This window comes from Camelus dromedarius, chromosome 19 (genome assembly GCF_036321535.1).
Source record: "Camelus dromedarius isolate mCamDro1 chromosome 19, mCamDro1.pat, whole genome shotgun sequence".
In the NCBI taxonomy this organism is placed as follows: Eukaryota; Metazoa; Chordata; class Mammalia; order Artiodactyla; family Camelidae; genus Camelus; species Camelus dromedarius.
The window spans coordinates 27,779,898-27,801,992 of NC_087454.1; the positions used below are offsets into that span (position 1 = coordinate 27,779,898).

Genomic DNA, 22,095 nt, shown 5'->3' on the forward strand with positions numbered 1-22,095 from the left:
GGCCAACACATTTGAGAAGACTGCTGTGAGTCAATGAGGGAAGGAATGCACTTTCAAAACTGTCAAAGTTAAGTAAGTGTGGGTGGAAGGTTCCCCTGACCACCATTGCATCAGGAGCACTCAGCGTGGAGTCCTCGGAGCCCAGTCTGGGGGGATCTGTGGAGTACCTGAAATTAGGTGTAAAAATGCAGCTGGGGGCATCTTTCTGGGTGAGGAGCCACAGCTCTCAGCAGCTTTTAGAAGAGGTGTGGGACCCACAAAGTTTAAGACCCACATACAGCACAAGTCCATCCTTGTCACTTTTGAGGTGAGCTAGCCGAGACCCAAGGTCACAGAGCTTGCCAGAGGCAGAACCAGACATGGGGCCCTGATCCCCCAACCCTCCACTATCCACACTGCCCCCCCATGTCAGGTGAGGCGAGAGCAGCCAGAGGCAGGGCCCCACGTCCTACTGGGAGTCGGAGTCCTGTCCTCACTGTTAACAGATGAGGGCCTTGCAATAGAGGGCAGGGGACAGCGAGAGACAGAACAAGGGAGCCCCATGATGGGAGAGGGGAGGCCCTTCCTGGGAGCACAGGTTGCTGAATGAATGAGTCACCTCCCTTTTCCAACAACCCCCCCACAGAAGGCACAGACATAGGAGGAAACACAGCGCTCCCTCTGACACTGTCTTGAGACGATCTCTGGCTCTCAGTGTCCTCTTCTGCAAAACTTAAAGATACCATGGCAAAGCTTTATGGAAAACCAGGAAGGGCCACACGCAGATGTAAAGTAGTCATCACCCAAAGATGCAGTTTATTGAGCAGCTACGGAGTACCAGACATGTGTTGGATGTCTGGACTCAATTGGCCTAAATGTCACCACTTCAAGAGGCGCTCCTTGACCAGCCAGTCAAAGTGAATCCACTCCTCTCCGCAGCCCTCCAGCTACTCTCATGCTTCCTGTTCCTTCCCTTCCTACCACTTATTATAATACAGGATGTTTCTGTGTGTTCTTTCATCTTCTCTACTCCACTAGCCCACAGTCTTCCATGGGCAGGGGTTGTATAGTGTGCTGATCGCTGGATATCCATGCTAAGCACAGTGCCTGCCATCTGGTAGCCACTCGAATCCTTGTTAAATGAATGCATGACTGTCTCTCATCTTCACAACAGCCTTATGAGGTAGGTTATCGGGCCAATGGTACAGAAGAAGAAACTGAGATTCAGAGAGTCAGAGACTTGCTTAAGGGCACAGTTTATCACCCCACTTCAGCTCTGCTCCTTCCCCTTGAAGGATCTGGAGAATGAGAAAACTTAAGGGTCAGAAAAGAGAGTTGGGCCCAGCATAATGGCTCACCAGTTCAGCCAGCACCCTGCGCTCAGCCCTCCCCAGCTGAGCTCTCCCACCTCTCATCACACCCCAGTAGCTCCCAATCAGCAATCCATAGCCACAGAGCTGGAGGCCAGTTCCAAAGTGGCCTATTTATTTCCCAAGCCAAGTGAGAATCAGTCCTTCCCCGCCCACCCCAGAGCAAAATGCAGCCGGGAGAGTCCACAACCCACCCTTCCAGCCATAACACAGCAGATAAATTAGTGAACTCTTTTATAAAACATTGTACAGGGAAAATACATACATATATATAGAGCCAGTGCTGGCACTGGGGTGAGGTTTGCCTCAAACACCAGTAACCAGATCCTGCCCCATCAGGGCACCTGCCCACCCCCTCACTCTTTCCCTCAAGTGTCTCATCCACTGTCCCTACACCCCAGTACCTTGGCTGGTCAGCACAAGTCACAAAGGTCCAACATCACGCCCCCAAGGGGAACTGATTCCTGGCTGCCGCTCCTGGCCTGCTCCTCTGAGCTGGGCACCCCTCTTCCTCCTTACCCAGGCAGCCTGCCTTGGCCTGATCCCAGGAATTCAGCCCAAGACCTGAAGACAGAAGATGAACCAATCTTGATATATTTGGTGACAATACATCATCCAAACCAAGACTTTTCTGAAAGTGTAAGGGGTTCCAATTCACTGGAAAATAGATAGAAACCCAGACTTCCTAAGCAAAGTATGAAATGGTCACCCTACTGCTAGGGCTCCCCCGCTCCAAACTGGCCCAGTCTTGCCACTCTTCACTTTCCAAGTCACGTTCCCCACTGACAGCATAGTCCTCTCAGACCTGTTTGATCTCTGTCACCTCCCACTCTCCAAGGCCTTCCAGCATCTTGGTGACACATTTTAAGGCCTTGATAATGTTGGGGGCCTGTAGTATTGGGATTGGGAGGGGCGACTAGGAACAGTGCCCCTCCAAATCCCATATGCCACCTGACCATGTGAGGCCTTTGGTGTTAAGCCCCAGGCTTTCTGGCTCCTTGGGCCCATCCCCCAAATCATGGCTGCCTGGGTCTGAGTAGAAAAGCAAGCTTTAATCCTGTCTTCCATCCCCAACTTGCCAAAGCCTTCTCTCTCTAGGCCTTCCTGTAGCTAAGGGCCAGAGAGAAATGAACCAAAAAGCCTCCCATCCCTACCCTTGGTCAATACAAAGCACTTTGCTCCAGTACCTTCACTATGTGTTATGCATGCAGATTCCTGGTCCCACCTCAATGTGGCTATGCTAGGAATCCCAGGTGCCATTCTTAGAGTGGCAGCTGGTGGACAGATGGAGGATAAGGAGATGAACCTGTAGCACCCTACACCCTCGCCAGGACTGGGCTGGGCCTCGGCCCTTCATGAGGGCCTGAGTGGTGATCACAGCCATCCTGATGGGCTCCCATTCAGTAAGTGCCCCAGCCCTTGCTTTTAGAACCTACTCAGTAGGTCTGCTTGGAAAACTGCTTTAAATAAGCCTTGCTAAAGCAAATAGTACCAGACAGCGAAAATTTGGGCCCCGGGTCCTTAAAGGTTCCTCCTCTCTTCCTTCTTTCCCTCTCCCACCCCCATCTGCACAGTCCACAGCCACACTAGTGCTTTGGGAAACAGAAATCCAGCCTTGATCTTCCTGGGCCACAACTTCACTCGTCGTCTGTCTGTCTTTGGGAAACAAAGACTCCTCAGTGAGTGAGGCTACCTAACACCTGCTGTGTCCCTCCCACCCCCACAAAAACAAGTGCCCAGATCCGACCCCTCAGAGTAGAACCGAGAAAACCCTGGGCTCAGGATGGGGCCTTCCGATGGGCCCCCGAGTAGGCATAGGAGATGGGATGGCGGGTCCCAGGCCTCACGGTGAATGTGTTGATAGAGCTTCCGTAGTGGGCGTTGCCGTGGGGAGACCTGGGTGAGGGGGGAGATGAAGTTAATATCTGCAGCTGGTTAACCAACACCTCTCCATCTCCCCCTGGGCACAAGAGGAAGGATGTGGTTCAGTGCTGTGGGTCTGCCCCACAAGCCCGGGGCTTACCAACCCGAGTGGGACCCCAGTCCACCAGTACTGTCACCAGACACACGGCTTCCTTCCTGTCTAGGCCCTGCTAGCCACGGAGAACTTGCCTTCTGCTCAGAACTCCTAGCCTGGCTCTCGACACATCTCTGTGTTGGGAAATCCCAGCACCCAAGGACCACTCAGATCTCCCCCGACCCCACACTTAGCTTGAAAACACTGGGATCCAGGCGGAGGGAGAGAGAAGAGAGAAGAGGGAGCTGGTGGGGAAAGCGGGAGGTGGGGGAAAGAAAACAAAGGCGATAAGGGGAGTTAAGGAAGGAAGCAGGTAAGGGAATCGCCAACAGCGCCCTCTCCAGGTGACATGCGCCTCCCTCCCCCTTCTCTCTGCCCTGAGCCAGAGGGGAGAAAACCAAATGTCCGCACCCGACGGCCGCGGCCTGGCCAGCTCCCCTGTGTTCCAGGGCAGGGCCCCTATCTCACCTGGCTTCCCCGCCCAGGCTTCCGCCATCGTCCCCGACCGCAGCTCACCTGCCGGTAGCCGGTGCGCAGCCGCAGTCGCCGCCGGGCGCTTTGAACTTGGCCTCCCCGCGGACGGCGCCCTCCAGGGACATATTCCGCGGGTGCAGGCCGCCGAGGGGCGTGCGGCCCGCCGAGGTGACGCGCCGCATCTCCGGGCCTCCGGGAGGCGGCCCGAAGCAGTTGGGGGAGCCGGTACCGCCGCGGGGCAGCCCGGAGCTGCGGTGGGGCTCCCCGACGTACAGGCGCTTCTTGATGAGCGAACGGCCCCCGTGCGAGAAGCGCTCCAGGCCCCCAGCCCCGCCGCCGGGGTCCGCACCCGCGGGAAAGCGCGAGAAGCCGCGAGGAGGGCCCGCGTCTCGGGGCGGCCCCGAGTCTGAGAAGTTGTTCCGGGGAGGGGAGCCCCGGCGCCCCACATATTGGAGGGCCTGGGGCTCGGGGTCATTGCTGAACTCTGGCGGCGGTGGGATGACCTCGAAGTTGAACTCCTCCTCCTCCCTCTTGCGGGAAGGAGAAGGAGGGGAAGAGAAGGACTTGGGAGGCTGGCGGCCCTGGGGGAGGTTGGAGAGCGCTCGTCTTTCGCAGGCCGCGGGGGCCTGGGGCTCCGCCTTTGTCCAGCTGTGCCCGCGGCTGGGCTCAGTGCCCTCTGGGTCTCTGCTGGGCTGGGGCTTCCACTGACTGGGTAACTTGGGCTGTCCTGGCGAGGTTAGCTGGGGGTCCTCAGTCTCCTTGGAGATCTTGGGGACCACAGTGAAGGAGTTGGGCTGGCTATGGCTGTAGATGACGTCAGAGCCTGCCTCGGGCTGGCTATGGACACGGAGACTCCCTGGTAGGGAGGACCGGCCCAGGGCAATTCGTCTGGGCCTCCCCTTCTGTGCCCTCTGCCGGGCTGCAAGGAGTAGGGCCATCGGGGAACCCCGCTCCACCACCTCCCCTGTCACGGGGTGCCTGAGGAGTTGATCAGCAGGCTGGGCTGAGGCTTGGGGTTTGGCTGGCAGCCCCTGGGGCTCCTTCACCTCCACAGGCTCCCCTGAGCCTGCAGCCTCTCCTCTGGACAGGGTGGGCATCACCACGGCCACCTCTCTGCCAGGGCTGTTCTGGCTGCGATGGGGCTTGTAGAGAAATGTCACCTCTTCTCGGCTAGGAGATATCTTTGTGGGGAGGGCTGGAGATGAGAGGGCTTCCTGTGTAGGAGGCTTACTGGCCTCTGAGGAGCGCCCTTCTGTCTCTGGTTTGGAGGGCACTGCAAGTCCTTGGCCTTCTGGCTTCTCCCCCTGCCTAGCTGGGACTTGGTTCTTCTCTGCTGTCAGTTGGGATAATGTGGTGGGCAGAGTTGTGGCCAAGGATGGTATGACGGGCTCAGGTGTGGCCTTGGGTGGTGTGGCTGGTCCAGGCATGGCCTTGGATTGGCATGGCGTGGTTGGCAGAGGAGTGGTGGATGGAGCTGGCGGATTCTTGGCCACAGGCTTGGAGAATTTGCCATTTTCAGCCCTGTTTTCAAAGATTCTTACCCCTTCTAGCCGTGGCTTGGGAGGCAGCAACCCTGTGCTGGGCTTGGCTTCCTTCTCTGCGGATAAGGAAAACCTGGCCTCCAGCTTGTTCCTGATCTGCCGGACGCTGGGAGTTGGCGAGTCCTGGGGGATGTAGTCCACAGGGGGTAGGCTCAGGCCAGTGGCAGCCTCTCTCTCTGGCAGGCTGCAGGGACTCTCCTGAGGAACACTTGGGGGAACCTCCTTCTGTGGCAGGCTTGGGGGGGCCTCTTTCTGTGGCAAGCCTGGAGGGGTCTCCTTCTGTGGTAGGCCTGGGAGAACCTCCTTCTGTGGCAGGCTTGGGGGGGCCTCCTTCCGTGTCAGGCCTGGGGGGGTCACCTTCTGTGGCAGGCTTGGGGGGGTCACCTTCTCTGGCAGGCTTGTGGGGGCCTCCTTCTCTGGCAGTCTGGGGCCCTTCTTGCTCTCCTTTCCCTGAGAGGCTGTAGTTGGGCCTGGTCTGTGACTGACGCATCGGTCCTCTCGCCTGCAGCCAGAGAGATAGGCTGACAGCTCATTCCGCAGCTTTTCCATCTGGCTGGGATCCCGCCAATCCACAGACTCTGAAGAGGCTGTGTCCTCCAGGCTTGGGGGGTCAGGTTTGGGTTTGGGAGCAGGAGGGCTGGACTTGGGGCTTTTCATCAACCCAGCAGGTGGAGGGGCTGCCTTCTCAGCAGGTGGCAAAAGAGGGGCAGCAGGGGGGAGAGGGGGTGCTGGGGGAGGAAGTGGGGGTGGAGGAGGGGGCAGGGGAGGGGCTGGAGGTGGGGTCTCAGCTTGTACATTTGTCCCAGCCTGGGACTGGCCCAGCCTGGGGCTGGCTGGTGCCGCAGCCCCGGGCCCCTCGGGGTGGTCTGGCTCAGCAGCCCTGTCCAGGTAGACCTGGGACACGGGGCGGATGTGAAAGCTGGGAGGCAGTGGGAGTCGACTGGGGGGCTTCTTGGTGGCCCCCTCTTCCTTGGGAAGAGCCCCTTGCACTTCCTGAGTGGAGATGGACGAAGTCCTGACTGGGGTCGGGGGAGGCACCTTGAGTGAGCGGGGGAAGGTGAGGTGGGACTCCGGTTGAGGTCCTAGGAGGCTCCCCTTTGGCTCAGCCGGGCTCCTGGGGGGGCTGCTTCTGGGGACCTCAGGCTGCCTGCCATTCAGCGCAACCTCTGATTTCCACTTGGTGACACCCCCAGTGGGAAAGAGGTGTGTCTCCAGTGTATGAGGAGGCACAGGAGCTGGGGGCGCTGGGGCTGGGAAAAGGGGAGGTGGTGGGGCTTGAACAGCCAAGGGTGGGGCAGGGGGAATGAAGTCAGGAGGGGTGGGTGTGGAGGGGGGGGAAAGGGTGGATGGAGGGGACAGGGCCCCCAATACTGGGGACAGAGGGGGGGCTGTGCTGGGCGGGGGTGGGGGAGCTACAGAAGGTGGGGGTGGGGGTGGTGGTGAGGACTCCCCCTGAGGTTGTGACGTGTATAGGGGTGGCGGTGGGGCAGGGCCTGGGGGAGGTGGAGGGATGAAGGCGTCCTGGCCATAGTGCCCAGGCCTTAGGTCCCCCATAGAGCTGTAGAGTCGGAGGTTGCCGTTGACAAGTGTGCTGGCGCCTGGAAGAAGGGAGAGGCAGAGATGAGGAGGGCGAGTAGGCAGAATAGGCTTGAGGATCTCTGAGTGCCCAGGGCAGGGCGAGGTGGGCTCCTGAGAGAGTAGCCAGCTGGTTTCCTGCCTTTCCTTTTGAACACCGAGTGAGGAGCAGTCATGAGAAGGACCCTATTCCTTCTAGGGAGGGGTCCCTGCCTGTCCATGGCACAGCCTCTGAGCCTGGACTGAATCTCCTCCATCTGCTCCCGAGGGTCACGCCCACCCTTCTCTGCTCTGTTCACAGCCCTGCATATAATCCCTTTGCTAAGTCTCTTCAGTTAGCCCCTTGAGTGCACTGTTTGTTTCTTACAAGCACCTTGGCTGCTACAAAGCCAGAAAGGCCAGGGTTCAAATCCTAGCTCTGCCACTTACTAGATGTGTGACCTTGGACATTTAATTAATTTAACCTTGCTGAGCTTCAGTTTCATCATCTGTTAAATGGGAGTAACGTCAGTACTTACCTCATAAACCTGTTGTGAGGATTAAGGAAGAGAATTCAAAGAGCTTATCACGGTACTAGGCCCATATTAAGCACTTAATGAGTGGTAACCACTTTGACTTAACTTTTCAGACTGTGTAAGACAGACAGAGAAAGTGGGAGGAAGACAGAAAGTCATGGACGGTGGTGGGCAGAGCTCTGGAGGCCTGCTCAGTGAGGAAGTTTGGGTAAAAGTTTGGGAGGGAGAAATTTGCATGAGCAACTCCTGCTTTCCAAAGACCCTGAATCTACCAACAACCCAGCTTTCCGCCTCACAAAGAACTTCTGGAACAGATTCTGGACTATGGGATGGACAAGACAGTGTAGAAAGAGGACCTGGATGACCCAGACCCCAGCAGCTCACATCCCCCTGCTTGGCCCCAGTCGCAGTCCCCCTCCCTAGAGTCTGCAGAGTGCCAGGATGCACTGGGCCCTTCTCTCTGAGGGGTGACCTCCATCGCCTCCCCTCCTCTCAGTTTCTAGCCCAGAGCAGAACAAACCCGGGACCATGCAGCTCTGAAGGGCTTCTGCCAGCTGACTTCAAAACAAAAACCAAAGGGTAGGGAGACGGAGGGTGAAACCAACATCCATTGAGCACCCACGCATTAGGAGCTGAGATACAGCGGTAAATAACAAACCAAAAAATAGTCAAAATATCGGCCCTCCTAGAGGTTGTGTTTTAATGGGACAATGAGACGGACAAGAACATAATACATTGAGTAAATTATTACCACATTAGCTGATGAGTAATATGGGGGAAAACCCAGGAGAGGTGCTAGGGGTGCGATTTTAATAGGGTGGTCAGGGGAGCCCCGGCTGAGTGAGGGAGGGAGGAAGAGAGCCGTGCACACGTGCAGGGGACAGCAGTCTGGGCAGATGCAGGGGTGGAAACATGCGGGAGGTTGAAGGAGACTGGATGGCCAGAATGGTGAGCGGGTAATGAGGCCAGGTGAGGCCAGATTCTGGCGGTCCTGGCAAGAACCTTCTCATTGGGGGACAGGGGAAGTCATTGGCGGGTTTTGAGAAGCTGTATGACAAGAAGTGACTTACATCCCATCCAGTACTTCATTCACTTCTCCAGAACTGAGATTGTCTTGCCCTTGGTGCGTTTGAAGATACGCAGGTAAAGGGGGTTAAGTGATTTGCCCCAGGGAGCAAAGCTAAGTGCAGGGAGCTGGGATTCAAAGCCAGGTCTGCCTGACTCTGGGGTTCTTTCTACCAATCACGCCACCCTTGTTCCTGCTTTGGCCCCGGGCCCTCACCGTCCCTCCTCCACTGGGCCTCCACCCTGGCTCTCAACTCCCACCCGCTGCGGCCAGCAGCCAGGAGGCCGGAGGACTCCCATCTGACCACCAGCCGTGGAGGGGGCCAGATGCTTGGGCTTAAGGAGGAAGAAAAGAAAGATAGACAAGCCCCAAGCCTGGCGTCCTCTTACCTTGTTTGTCTGCAAAGCTGTCTGGGACAGAGGGGGTGGGCACAGCCAGTCCATGGTTCTCCTGGGCGTCCTGAAAGAGAGCAGAACAATTAGGGGACAGGGAACGACAGACCGTTCATAAATCGCTGCCCCATGAAGCTTTTACTCCTGGAGAATCTGCAGTGGTGGTGATGATTGCATTTTATACTAAAATATAAAAGGGCTACTTTTTTTCATTTTTGTTTTTTATGAAGGTATTGGGGGTTAAACCTAGGATCCTGCACATGCTAAATACACACCCTACCACTGAACTATACCTCTCAGCCATAAAAGGGCTCATTTAAAAGGGTGAATTTTATGATACAGTCGAGTCTTGTTATTCGTGGTAGTTAGGGTCTGTAAAGTTGCTGTGAACAGATTTTGCAAAAACTGAATCAATGCCCAAGGGAAATACAGCGTTAGGTTCCTGTAAAACTTGTTTACAGCACTTCCATCAGCTGATCAGTACATAACTGCTTTATGCGTGTTTCTGTTTAAAGACACCTCACTTAATAATCTACTGTTGACTCACTGACATTGAACTCATGACCATCAGCACCATAACTCACATCTTCGAAGCTTACCTAAGGCACGTATTTTCTCTGTAAGGCACCCCCTAGCCTCCTCCACTTAGGGATGTCAGACAGCACACCAGCACTATGCTTGGGGGCCATTTAAACAGCAAAACCACCAGCAAAAAGCAAAGAAATATGAATAGCACGGCACTGAAGAGAACACTTACTTACAGTATGAGCTAAAACAAAGTGTCTTGTTCAACCTCAGATGGCACCAGGTGACTCAAATTTTTCACTGCTCTGTGCATGTCCAAAGTATCAGGAATATTGATTTGGGGGGTTACGAGTAAATTTTAGTGCGTAGGTGAATTTGCAAATACACTGTAAATAATGAGAATTGGCTGTGCATGAATTTTATCTCATTTAAAACAAAACAGAACAAATAGAAATCTGCCACAACTCCCTATGGATGTCCAGAAGTTAAAAATCAAACCCCTCAGCCTGGCCTCCTGTTCAGTCTTAGTTTTTATTAGGCATTTACAGAAAAATAAATAAGGTAAAAAGCAGTGAACTGGAGTATGGACAGCACTGCCGGTGCCCTCTGACCCCCAGGCTTGGACCAGAAAGCGTTTACACAGCTGTCGGTTTGTACACACTATTTTGCATTCTATTTTTTTTCCCAAACACGCATTTCCATATGTCAACAACATCCACACACCTGTTGTTTGGAAGAGCTGTGGAGCATTTTATGGTAGCTTTCAAGGTCCTTAACACCCTGGCCTCGTCCTTCCCAGCCAGCTTTTATTTCCCACTCACCTGTTACAGCCAACCCACGTTCCAGCTGGACCGACTCCCTCTCCAGGACCCTTCCAGCCCACACTTCTGGTTTACAGTCATCCTTGACGTTGGGTGTTGGTCAGGCTGTGCCCCTCTTCCTGCCTTCCATTTCTAATCATTATACCCCTTGCTCTGTGCTCTAAACACATGATCACAATCACACCACTCCGGGAAGATGCTACACCCTCACTCGCCAGGAAAGAACACTGAGGCTTAGAAACATTTGATAAGTTGTCTACAGTCACACAACCGGTGATGCCAAAGCCAGGTCTGTGGAGCTCCCACCCCTTGGTATTCTGCTTCCCTAAAGTCTCTCATCCCACAAGGATTAGCGGAGCCGCTCTAGGAGGGCGGGAGTGGAGAAGGGGGAGGCCCTGGGGTCAGATTGGATGCGAATGCCAGCTCTGCCACCTACTAGCTGTGTGACTGTGCCAGATACGTAAGCTTTCTCTGTTTCCCTGTCTACGAAATTGTGATAAAACTAGAATTTACCTATTCTAGGGAAGTGGTGAGGGTTAAATGATGCAGTACACCAAAAACGCTTAGCTCCTGGCATGTAGTGAAAGCTCAATAAATGTTAGATCTTGTTTTCATTCCTAAGGAGCTATCATCCCTTGTCTGCATCAGCCCACACTGACCTGTTGCTGTTCAGCGCAACCCTCAGCTTGGCCCCATAAGGGGGCCCGTATTTGCTCTCAAGATATTCCCCCAGTTCCTCCAACAAGACCTGGTTGCTCCTTGGAGCCAAGGGACATGCCTTATGTGAATTCCACAAAGCTGGACATGTAGTAAGCCAAGTTGTTCCTCGCTGGCGGACTTAATGGCTTAATACGTGCTATAATGGTTTAATAAGATAACAGTTTTATAAGAAGGGAGATTCGAGGTAGATGTTTCAGGAATATCCACAAGACCCTGGGTTACTAAGGGCCACCTCAGAATTACTCTCTGGTCATTTGAGGGCAACAAACAACTGATCTCGTTCTTAAAGAAGCTGGAACGGCGTTGCTCCATCAGCAGTCTTTTTTCCCTGCCTGTGCCCGCCCGATTCACATGGCCACGCACCTGCTCTTAACATCTCTCAAACCTAGTCATCCTGAAACAGGGACAGGGGCCAGCTTGTTTAAGGAGTGTCTCCCAAGACATTCTGAGATGCAGTGCACACACACCCCCCACTGATTGTCTGATAACTCCCATCAAGTATGTACACTCTGATTTTGACGAGATAAAGGCCAGGCCTTCAAAAGCCAGGGTTAAGATCTCGGATTACTCTTTTGCACGTAGTTGTAAAGTAGAAAGACCTGGGGGACTCCTCGTCAAAAGTCTTTGGATTCCATTCATGCTCTAGATTTTGCCAGTGCATGTGTGACCTCAGCAGGGCACGTGTGACCTCAGCAGGGCATGTGTGACCTCAGCAGGGCACGTGTGACCTCAGCAGGGCATGTGTGACCTCACCAGTGCATGTGTGACCGTGGATGAGCAGGGGTGACGGTGACGTTAAACTATCACTTATGCACCTACCGTGGGCCAGCACCACCCTTGGGGCAGGTCCCCAAATCTGGCCTCACCCCTTCAGGAGCCCCCAGTACTGAACTAAACACAGCCCCGCATCCCCAGGCCCCAGCTGGTCCTGGTCCTTTCCCTCACACCCACCTGGGCGCGGTGTGTCTCCCCGAGCTGTCTCTTCCACAGGTGAGGATTCAGGGAAGGCAAATGCAAACTCATTCTAATACTAGTCTTAGAAAAACAGACCCGGAAGGTACATCACTCTCCTCACTCACCACGGGGACCCAGGCAGCTGGCATCGAGTGCCCTGGCTTGGATGGTGACAGAGCGTAGTGTGCAAATGCACAGGTGTGTGCATGGGAGCAGAGTTTCCTCACCTGCCTCCCTGAGGCTCAGAGAACTGAGGCAAAGCCTCCTTAAGAAGAGGGCTTGGAGGTGACATCTAAATGCAATGGATGACCCTGGGTTGAATCCTGGGGTAGGGGAAGGGTGTGCTGTGAGGGGCCTTAACGGACAATTGGCAATCATTGAATATAAAAGGTCTGTTAGATATACTGTCATATCAATATTAAATTCCTGAATTTGCTAACTGCAGAGGACGTCTCGGTTTTAGGAAACGCACACTGAAGCATTCAGGAGTAAAGGGCCCCAACTGTCTCAACGTATTCTTTAACAATTTAGGGAGAAACAATGTGTGTATATCAAGGGAGGGAGGGAGGGAGAAAATAAAGTAAAAAGGCAAAATGTGGTGAATCTGGGCGGAGCTTCTAGGGAGATCTTTCTACTGTTCCTACAACTTCTCTGCACATTAGGATTGGTTAGGAAAGTCTGCTTAATGCCACTGAATGGCCCATTTAAAAATGGTTAAAATGGTCAATTTAATGCTATATGTATCTTACAATTAAAAAGTTTAAAAAAACGTTAAACAAGGGGAGAGTGTATAGTTCAGTGGCAGAGCATGTGCTTAGCGTGCACAATTGAACCCAGCGTTGTCCTGGGTTCAATGCCCAGTACCGCCATTAAATAAATACATTAATTAATTAATTAATAAAACAAAACCTAATTATATCCTCCCTCCCCCCCCAAAAATTTTTTAAGTTATGCAAAACATAGCAAACAAAAGACAAGAACATCAAAAGAGAAAATGTTGAGGAAGATAGAGCTTCTCCGTCCACTGGCCAGACGTCAGCATCTCAGTCACCTCTTTCTCTCACCCCCAGTACTCCCAACTTTTACAATAATAATAACAACGGCTGCTGCTCACTTAGCATGTCCTCTGTACCACGCGCTCTTCCTGCGGTTTTCCATCACTTAACTCATTCACTTTTCACAAATGAGACGAGATAGGTGTTATTTCTCCCTCCATTTTACAGATGAGGAAATTGAGGCACAGAGAGGTTAAGTGATGTGCCCAAGGACCCACAGCTAATTATATATCACTGTCTTTCCAGGCATCTGGTCATTACTCACACACCCAGCTCATCACCCAGCTCTGCCTGCAGTTCCTGAGTCCCTCCCTTCCAACCACCCCGAAAGCTCAGCCCTATTTCAATCCTCCCTGTGTTTTACCCAGACAGACACAGACAGACACAAACAGACAGACTACTGCTATCATCTCCCCAGCCTCTGCCTCACCCCATTCTTCAGACCTCATGCCAGGATGTTCATTCTAAAATGCATCTCAGAGCAGGTCCTTTCCCTGCTCAGAACCTTTCCATTGGCCCAAAGGATGAAATTCAAAGACTTTTACGTGACACTCAAGACCTTTCATAAGCTGTCTTGTCTGCAGCTCCTGCCACCTTCTCCCACCCACTCCAACAAACTCTGGGCTGCAGCTAGTGGTTCTTGTCTTTTTCCCACCGGTGTCCCTGGAGACCTAATTCACTCACAAGCAGATAGGCTCTCTGCAACAGGGATCTTCAGGCTGGCAGAGAGACCACCCCGTGGAGAGAGTATTTGGAGGTTCTGGGGGTGGGTAAATAGCTTGAAAAAAACCCTAGATGATTTGGCCACACACACACACACACACACCCATTGGGAACAACTACAGCTACTTGGGATTCATTCCCACATTTCATCAGGCCTCCCCAGCCTTGCTCTTGCTCTTACTCTGCCTAGGATGCCCTTCTTTATCCAGCAAACTCCTAGTTATCCTTTAAACCCCAGATTAAATGCCCCTCCATGAAGCCCTCCTTGGCAAACTCAGCCCAAGTTAATTTCTCTTCCCAATGTGTTCCTCACCCTGGATGCATTACTATTACAGTTGACGTTTATTAGGTGCCCTACTGTGTGCTGGACACCATTCTGAGCACTTCACATGTAGCAACCTAGTTAATCCTCACAGTAACCCTGAGAGGCCAGGTTATTGTTTTTATTTTATAGAAGAGGAAACTGAGGCACAGAGAGGCTAAGTACTCCCCCAAGGTCACACAGCTAGGAAGTGGCAGGGCCCATATTGGAACCTCAGAGCCTGCCCTTTTTCCCACAACAGTACTCGCCCTCACTTTTCCTCCAGGACATATCGAGCCTACGGTAGATGACTAATCGCTGCTGCACCAGCCCAGCCTACTTGTGGGCAGGGGGACAGCTGATCCTTTATACATGCCTGGGGCAGACTGAGCAACTAAATAAGTGTTTGTTGAGTGAACAAATTCCTGGGTGAGTGAATGAGAGGTAGGAAGAACACAGGACAGAGAGGTGTAAAACCTAAGCCCCCAATCAATTAACTCAGAGGAAAGTCACCGCGTCACTGGGCCTCCCTGCCTCTCTGTGAACGCTCTTTAAGGATCACCTCAACCATGGTGTTCTGGGAGTCCAGGCCCACAAGGTCTGTACTCAGCTCATCTATGCCATGTGGGCGGTGGCCTGGGCACTTGGGGCCACCCCTCCAAGGCAGGGTGTTGGGACAGACCTCCGCCACTGCCTCGGGATGTGCTCTGCCTCCAGAGAGGGGAAGGGACAAGTGGGGCGGGGAGGTGGAGTCCGTGAAGCTGCTTTTCCAGGAGCCATAGGGTGAGGCCAAGTCGGCAGGGCTGGGCCTGAGGTCACAGCTGGCTTCAGATGGGCCTGGGACTGCTGCCATCGGCCGGAGAGCTGACTGGGCCCCACCCTCTACACGTCCCCCCAGTGCCCCAGGGTGCTGCCCAGGGGTTGGTGTGTGCCTCAAACATACTCAGGAGAGAAGGGTGTGTGGCCCTTGGAGCCCAGTGGAAACAACAGAGAACATGCAAGTGAGCATCTGCGCACCTCTGCGGGGCCGGCCCACAGCACCCGGCGCCTCGGCCACGGCCACGGCCACTCCCTGCACGGCCACGGCACAGCGGCCCTTGCTCAACGCCTGGGGCAGAGTCCAGCCCTGGCCCTGCCAGCTGGGGCCCTTCATGTGAAACTGGGCCTCAGCCCTTCCCTGTCCCCACACCTGGACAACACCCAGAATTAAAGATCACTGGTCACCTCACCCACCTCCCAGAGCGGTGCAAACCAGGTTCCCAGCTCAGTCAAGCAGCCCTTTAAAATCCATCACAGCTTACTATAAGGAAAAGTCAACCAACGATGACTCGTGGGCAGCGAGGCTGGGGGTGGGGCGCCCTTTCAAGGCTATTTATATATATTTTCTTCCTTATACTTGGCTCTATATTTAGTTCCTAACAATAAACCTCTGTTTCCTTCATAATTAAAAAAAACACCCAATGCAACTGTTATTTTCTTTTTAATTCTTGTAATCAAGCAGAAAGAGCATGAACTTGGTAAGCAGGCAGACCAGGTTGGCAATGTTAATTTAACTCCATCCTATCAAAGACAGTATCTGATACACAGTGCGTGGTCAGGGAGCGTGCCCCTCTCTCCCCTCTTGAGGCTTAGTTTTCGCATCTGTAGGATGAGGTGGATTGATCCCACCTCCCTTGTGCTGGTCGTGCCATTGGGGCCACGGCACGCCTAAACAGATCCTGCTGAGAAGCACTCAGGGGAGGGCAGTTCCCCGGCCTCTCATCCCTCAGGTCCTAACAAAGCTCAGTGGGTGAACAGTGGCCTGAGTCCGTGGACACTCTGCTCCAGGCATGGCCCCGGGGATGTGTCTGTCTGGTCGGATGGGAAGAGATGAAGGGTGCTTCCCCATGGTCAGAGTCAGGTCACCGGGAATCCCCTCCTCCCCTTTCGGCCATGAATATTTCAGAGAAGGAGAAAGGAAAGAAGTAAGAAGGAAGGGAGAAAGGGAGGGGAAACCCTCACTCTTCGAGGATGAGGTTATCTCCCCCTTAAAGTTATAGGGCTGGAATCTGCCCCAGGCATTGAGCAACGGCTGCTCTGCAGTAGCCATGCAGGGGAGTGGCCGTGGCTGAGGAGTGGGGTGCAGTGGGCTGGACCCACAGAGGTCAATGCCCACCACTAGCCCCCTACTGCACCACCAAGGACTCAGGGGGGACAGGGCTCACCCCACCGATGGCCCAGCCCTGCCCCTGTGGCCTCCTCATGCCTGGGACACACACCTCCTCATGCCTGGGATTCCTCAGAACCCAGGCAAACCCCAAGGGTGGGTCACCAGGGCCTGGGCTAATGGGCCATGGCGGTTGACCTTGGGCTTGGGCCAGCTCTGAGTCTTAGCTACACAGTGTGGAATGCAAACTTCCTCACCAGATTCCTCCGGGAACCTGGCTGGGGCACCTCAGGGTGGGGTGTGGAGCTGCAGGGGGTGAGGGAGGTGACCCTGAGTCAGAGTTAGAGCCGGGCACGGTTGGGGGTACTGCTGGAGGCTGGGGGAGCAGGGGCATGGGCCCCCAGAGTGAGAGCCACAGGGAAAACCCTCCAGGCACCCAAGTCCCCAGCTGGGTGAAGCCCGGCCTGTTGTTTCCTGGCTCTGGAGGGCAGCGGGCAGGGGAGGGGAGGGGGTTCCCCACAAAGCAGCTTCTCTGAAGTTGGGAACCAGTGAGCATTTAAAAAAGGGCTTAATTACTTCCCCGCCCTGGCCTCCACCCTCTGCTACAGTTCATAGCCCTTCCTGGAGAACAGAGAATTCCACCAATGAGGCCGTCCTCCTCTGGACCTGCCTGCCATCCCAGAACCGTTCTTAGACCTGGGCTACCAAGGCCCTGACTAGACTGAGCTACAGAGATCCCTGCTCTGGTTCTGTGCAAGGCAAGGAGTCCATGGGGTCAAGGGAACGTGCCCTCAGAACCCACCCACCTCTCTTCGTCACCCCGCTCCAGACACCAAGACCTCTAGAATCCCCCACTTAAATGACCTTGAGTCCATTTCAAGAGTTTCTTTCCCAATCAGTCCATCTAAGGGCAGGGGGAGCACATTCCTGAGTCCACGGGGTGGACAAGGGGTGGCCATTAGTGGGTAAGGATGGGGGTGTGGATGGAGCTTTGGAGGTTCAGGCTGAGGCCCTCACTGTGAGGGAAGGAGCCAGGCAGGTAGAGGAGGGGTGGCCACGGTGGGGATGGGGGCTCCATCTGTCCACTGGAGGGGTCAGAGACTCAGCGAGGGACATGGGATCTGCTGACCCCTGGGAACCTTCAACAGAGACAGCACAGCACAGCAGGGAGAAAAAAACACCAAAACCCTGGACAGCGGACAGACCTAGGCTTGAATCAGGACCAATCACCTCAACAGCTGTATGCAGGATTCTGACCCCCACCCACCGCCACCCGACAGCCCTTCCAGCTAACGTTAGTCAGCCGCATGAATCGCTCAAAAGCCAATAACGTTGAACTTTTCCCTTGTTCTTCACCCCGGTGCTCACTCAGGCATCTCTCACCTGTGTGGCCCGCTGTTGTCTATGACAGAGTACCCCTAATAAACTCCTTTCTAGTCCCATAAAAAAAAAATAGCCAATAACGACTACCCTTCCCGGCTCAGCCTAAGGAGCTCAAACCCCAACCCCAAAGGGAGCCTGGGCCTTGAGCTCAGAGATGAGCTCCTGCGGTGGGGGGTGGAGTGGAAAAGTGGAAAGGAGAAATCCAGCTGACTCGGCTGCATCTTGGAGCTTCCAGGGGGCTGAGGAATTTGAGGGCGGGGACCAGAACAGGCAGGCTTCCTTCCCGGAGCCCAGCCTGACACCTCCCTAGGCACAGCCAGGCCCGCCTGACTCAGAGGGTGGAGTGACCCGGGGAGCTCTCACTGCCCGGGGCACACCTGGGGACCTGTCCGGCCAGTTTCCCCATATTTGCCACATTGGCATTTAATTTTTAATTCCTCATATGCATCACCCTGGAGATGGTTTGATTCAGACTAGGTAGGGCAAGAGGCAGCCCCAGAGAGAAACAAATCTTCCCACTGGCAGCTGTTCCATCAGCTCAGCTAGAAAGCCAGGGACAGGCTGGAGCTGGAGCTGTGGGTCAGGCTTCCCCTTGGAGGCAGAAGGAAGTGGGGAGAAAGGATCTTTTCCCCACTCAGCCCAGGCCCACAGAGGTGTAGACAGGACTGGATTCGAAGGAGACCTGGGCTTGGGTCCTGTCTCCACTGGTATTGAGCCATGTGGCCTGGGCTGGACCATCCCCTCCCTGGGCCTCCGTTTTCTCATCCTGATGAGCATGAGGTCCCTTCAGCTCTGAAGTTTGAAATTCTGATCCAGTTCCTCGGAGCTCTTGGTGCAGAAAGTGGGGTGGCCCTGGTAGCTGGTTGGAGGGGTGGTCTGGCCTTTCTGGAGGCCTCTAGGGAGCTAACCCCACCTCTGTGTTATTTTAACACAGAAAGTCGCAGCCAGGGAGACCCTAGTGAACCATCCTGTGTGACCCCCACTGATGGGTGAGGAGCCAGAGGCCCCCAGAGAGGAAGGGCCTGGCCCTCAGCCACCCTGCAACCCAGCAGCAGAGTCAGGACTGGTGCCAGTTACCTGAGGACCAATCGAGATCCCATCCTGGTCACTGAGGGACCCCAAGGTCCTTTTCATAATTGGCCTGTGGCTGCTGGCTGCCTGAGAAAGTATTTCTTCATCCTCTGCATTTTCACCCCAGAGTGAGGAAGCTCCAGGAAGGGGGCGCTGCCCTCCTCGGCTTCATCTTGCCCTCCCCTCTCCCAGCCATCCCTCTGCAGGCTCCTGTGAACACTGCCTGCAACAACGCTGCCCTCAGAAGACAGCTCAGGCCCAGACAAAGCTCAAGGAAGATCATGGGCCTGTCACCCGGCTTCTTGGGCATCGCTGCCTTGAGCCTCCCCTGCCCCAGGGTGGCCTGGCCTGGGAGGTGCCCTCTGAGTGTGGGAAGGGAGGACAGGGAGGGGCGAGGCCCAGCTGGTTAGGACAGTGTCGGGCAGGGCCTGGGCCGCCGCCCCGGCTCCTCTCCTACCCTGACTCGGTGGGGCTGTGGGGCAGGGTGTGCGCATGTGTGTCTGTGTGTGAACCCGCACCCACACACGGTTCTGTCCTGCCTCTTATTCTCCCGGCCTCCTGCTCCAGCTCAAAGAAATAAAGGCCCAGCCCAGAGCCTAAAGGAGAGGAGGCAGATTCCCCTCAACCCAGGAGCAGGTGACGAAGGATGCTGGGGCTACTCTGTATCTTATCACCTGAGTCAGGAGCAAAACATGTGACTGGGATACGGGCCATGAGGTCCAGAGTTCTTAATCTTCAGGTGCATCATACGTGGGCTTCCAGGGGCCTGAGATCCCTTATAAGCAAAACTGTGTGTATGTGGCCCATAGCTTCATTATGGTCTCAAAGGGGTCTATGAGCCGAAAGAGGCAAGAGACCTGGTACCCAGCAAGCGCTGGCTGGACAGGGGTCAGAGAGGCAGACCCGGGAGATGCAGGTGGTTCTGCAGGCTGGTGCTAGGAGGGAAGGAGAAAGCTTCTGGGTCATGAGTTGGGGGGAAGGTAGGACGGCATGAATACAACGTGGACCCCAGAGCCTGGCTACAAATCCCAGCTCTGCCTCTTATGAGCTGCCTGTCATTAAGCAAGTTATGTCCCCATCCCGTGCTTCAGTTTCTCCACCTGTAAAATGGGGCTTCACAGCAGCATCTTCCCAAGAGGGCGGCTCCAGTGACTCTGTTAACACGCGGGGCACTTGGGATGGTGCCTGACACACAGTAAGTGCCCCACAGTGTTAGCCATGACCACACGGCGGTGCCGCTGGCTAGGGCCACGCAAGCTGCCCCACCCGCCTTTGCCTGTTCATAGAGTGACTTTCCCTTTCTGGATTCAGTTCCTGCCAATGTCAAATGAGACTGGTGTGGACCCAGCGAGGCCCCTTTCATTTGTGGGTTCAAGGTGAGTTCACTTCCTTGGGGGAAGACCCCATCTCCTAGGACTGAGTGTGAGGCTTGCTTGGAGGGTCTGCTCCCAATCCAGTACCAGCCAGCCAAGCCCACTCCAGGGGCCCCTGAGTCTTCTGCGGAGACTGCCTGGGGTCTGTCCAGCCCCAGGTCATGCTGTGGCCCAGACCAGATCAAACCAGAGGGCCCAAACTTCTGGAGAGGAGGGCGGAAAGACTGGACCCACACCGAATACTGAAGGGGCCCAAAGTGGGTGGAGGCAGGGATACAGGATGCGGGCCAATCAGAACAAACTCAGCTCTGCCTCATTAACCCTTGTGTTAACCCTTTTGTTGCTGGTGTAGATCTGAAGGAGGAACCAGGACAGAGTCCCTCAAGGGGCAACAGCCACTTACTTCAATATTTTAACAGCCAGAACAGGTACAGGTGTGTCGGCCCAGGGCACCCACCACTGTAATTCTGAGCATGTGTGTTGGGGGTAGATGAAGGGAGAGAATCAAATTCACCTCCAACGATGAAAAACAAAATCTCAAAATTTTTTCACCTGTGTGTATGGGTGCAGCAACCCTGTAACAGTTTATGCGTCTCTGGAAACAAGGCTGGCGGTTGACCCACTCGCTTTCTACCTTTTTTATTGTTGCTGTTGTACTTTCTCTATTTGTCTGTGATGTTCATGAATTGCTTTTGTAAGCACAAAGGGAATTACTTGAAGTGATATTCTCAGAGGTCTGTGTGCTCAGCCCTCCACGCACGGACCTTGGGGATGCAGCAGGGAGAGTTAGGACTCAGTCCCTCCATCCAGAATCTTGGGGTCTGGTTGGTGAGGTTGGACAAACCAGAAAAAATTGGTGATGGAGAGAGAGAGGTGGCTGTGCCAATCAGGGCCGGGCAGAACCTGCAGGTGCCTAGGGCCAAGGCGTGGGGTGCCATGAGGTCTAGTGGGCTGCTGAGAACACAGAGCCGGGTTAGGTGTCTTGTCAGTCAAGGCGGAACAGATCCTCATGGAGGCATGGGATGCTATGACCTCAGTGACAGTATTGTCCCAACCAGGATCCAGGTCTCACAGACAGTAGTGAGTCTAGAATTTATGGGGCTGACTGTTCAAGCTCTAAATCTGAGCCATCTCATACAGTAACCACTGGCCACACTGGCTACTGAGCCCTTGAAATGTCGCTAGTCAGAAGTGGGACGTGTGTGCTCTAAGTGTAGCACACTGGATTTTGAAGACTTAGTATGAAAGAAAGAATGTAAAACATGTCACTAGTATATTCTACACTGATTAAATGTCAAAATGATCATCTTTGGACTAATTTTACCATTGCTTTTTAATGTAGCTACTAGAAATTTTAAAATTACACCAGGCGTACATTATATTTCTATTGGACGGCACTGGTCTAGACTGTCCCAGAAAACCCAGGAACTCTCATCACGGTAAATAGAACCAGTCACACACACAGCAGTTGTCTTTGAGTCTCTTTCCCTTGTCAGAGAACAAAAGCCCAACCACAGGCGCCAGAAGGGAGCAAATTGGTCCCAAATGACCTTCTCCTAATGGTCACTGCTGTTTGTCCTTCGAGACAGTTCAGGTGTCACCTTTTCCAGGAAGCCCTCCTTGACCATACCCTGTGGCTGGATCGGCTGTCCCTACTCTGTCCTATGTTCTAACAGTCTATTTACTGATTCATCCTCTACACTAGACAGGGAGTTCCTTGAGCAATGCTGGCTCAGTCGTCCCTGAATCCCACAATCCATCGCAGGGCCTGGCATGGAGCAGACAGCCATCAACGACTGTGGAATGTGAATTCTGCTGAGCTGGAGGTACCCACCGCTGGTTGCCTCTGCACACAAGTTCCCCACAATCTCTCCTTAAATTTCAACTTGGAGGAGGTACACTTCTAATCCCAGCCTTCCTACCATGAGCCTCAGCCACGCCTCCTCCCAGTACCCGCCATGGGTTGGCATCAGAAAGTAGGGGAACGGACAGAGGGTGAGGCTGATGTCCACTCGGGCCAGGGCAGGTGGGACTGCCTCCTCTGTGGCAGCTGAGGTGACCCGTCCAGAGCAGACCCTCAGACCTCAGGGCAGA

The 22,095-nt window shown here is 54.3% G+C and overlaps 1 protein-coding gene across 2 annotated transcripts in view; it reads right to left on the minus strand.

Moving 5' to 3' along the window:
• Window positions 1–782: 782 nt before the first annotated feature.
• Window positions 783–22,095, minus strand: part of C19H6orf132 (chromosome 19 C6orf132 homolog) — a 32,290-nt gene continuing 10,977 nt past the window's right edge. Inside the window, exons 3-6 of one of the 2 annotated variants that reach the window (XR_010376903.1) lie at window positions 8,927–8,996; window positions 3,883–6,979; window positions 1,754–3,245; window positions 783–1,277 (exon numbers count right to left, since the gene is read on the minus strand). Coding sequence is in view for 1 of the 2 variants with exons in the window: in XM_031434704.2 (XP_031290564.2) it covers window positions 3,128–3,245; window positions 3,883–6,979; window positions 8,927–8,996 (3,285 nt within the window). In the remaining variant the exon portion in view is untranslated. Of the gene's footprint in view, window positions 1,278–1,566; window positions 3,246–3,882; window positions 6,980–8,926; window positions 8,997–22,095 lie in introns of those variants that run through there. The other variant, XM_031434704.2, reaches the window with a different exon arrangement.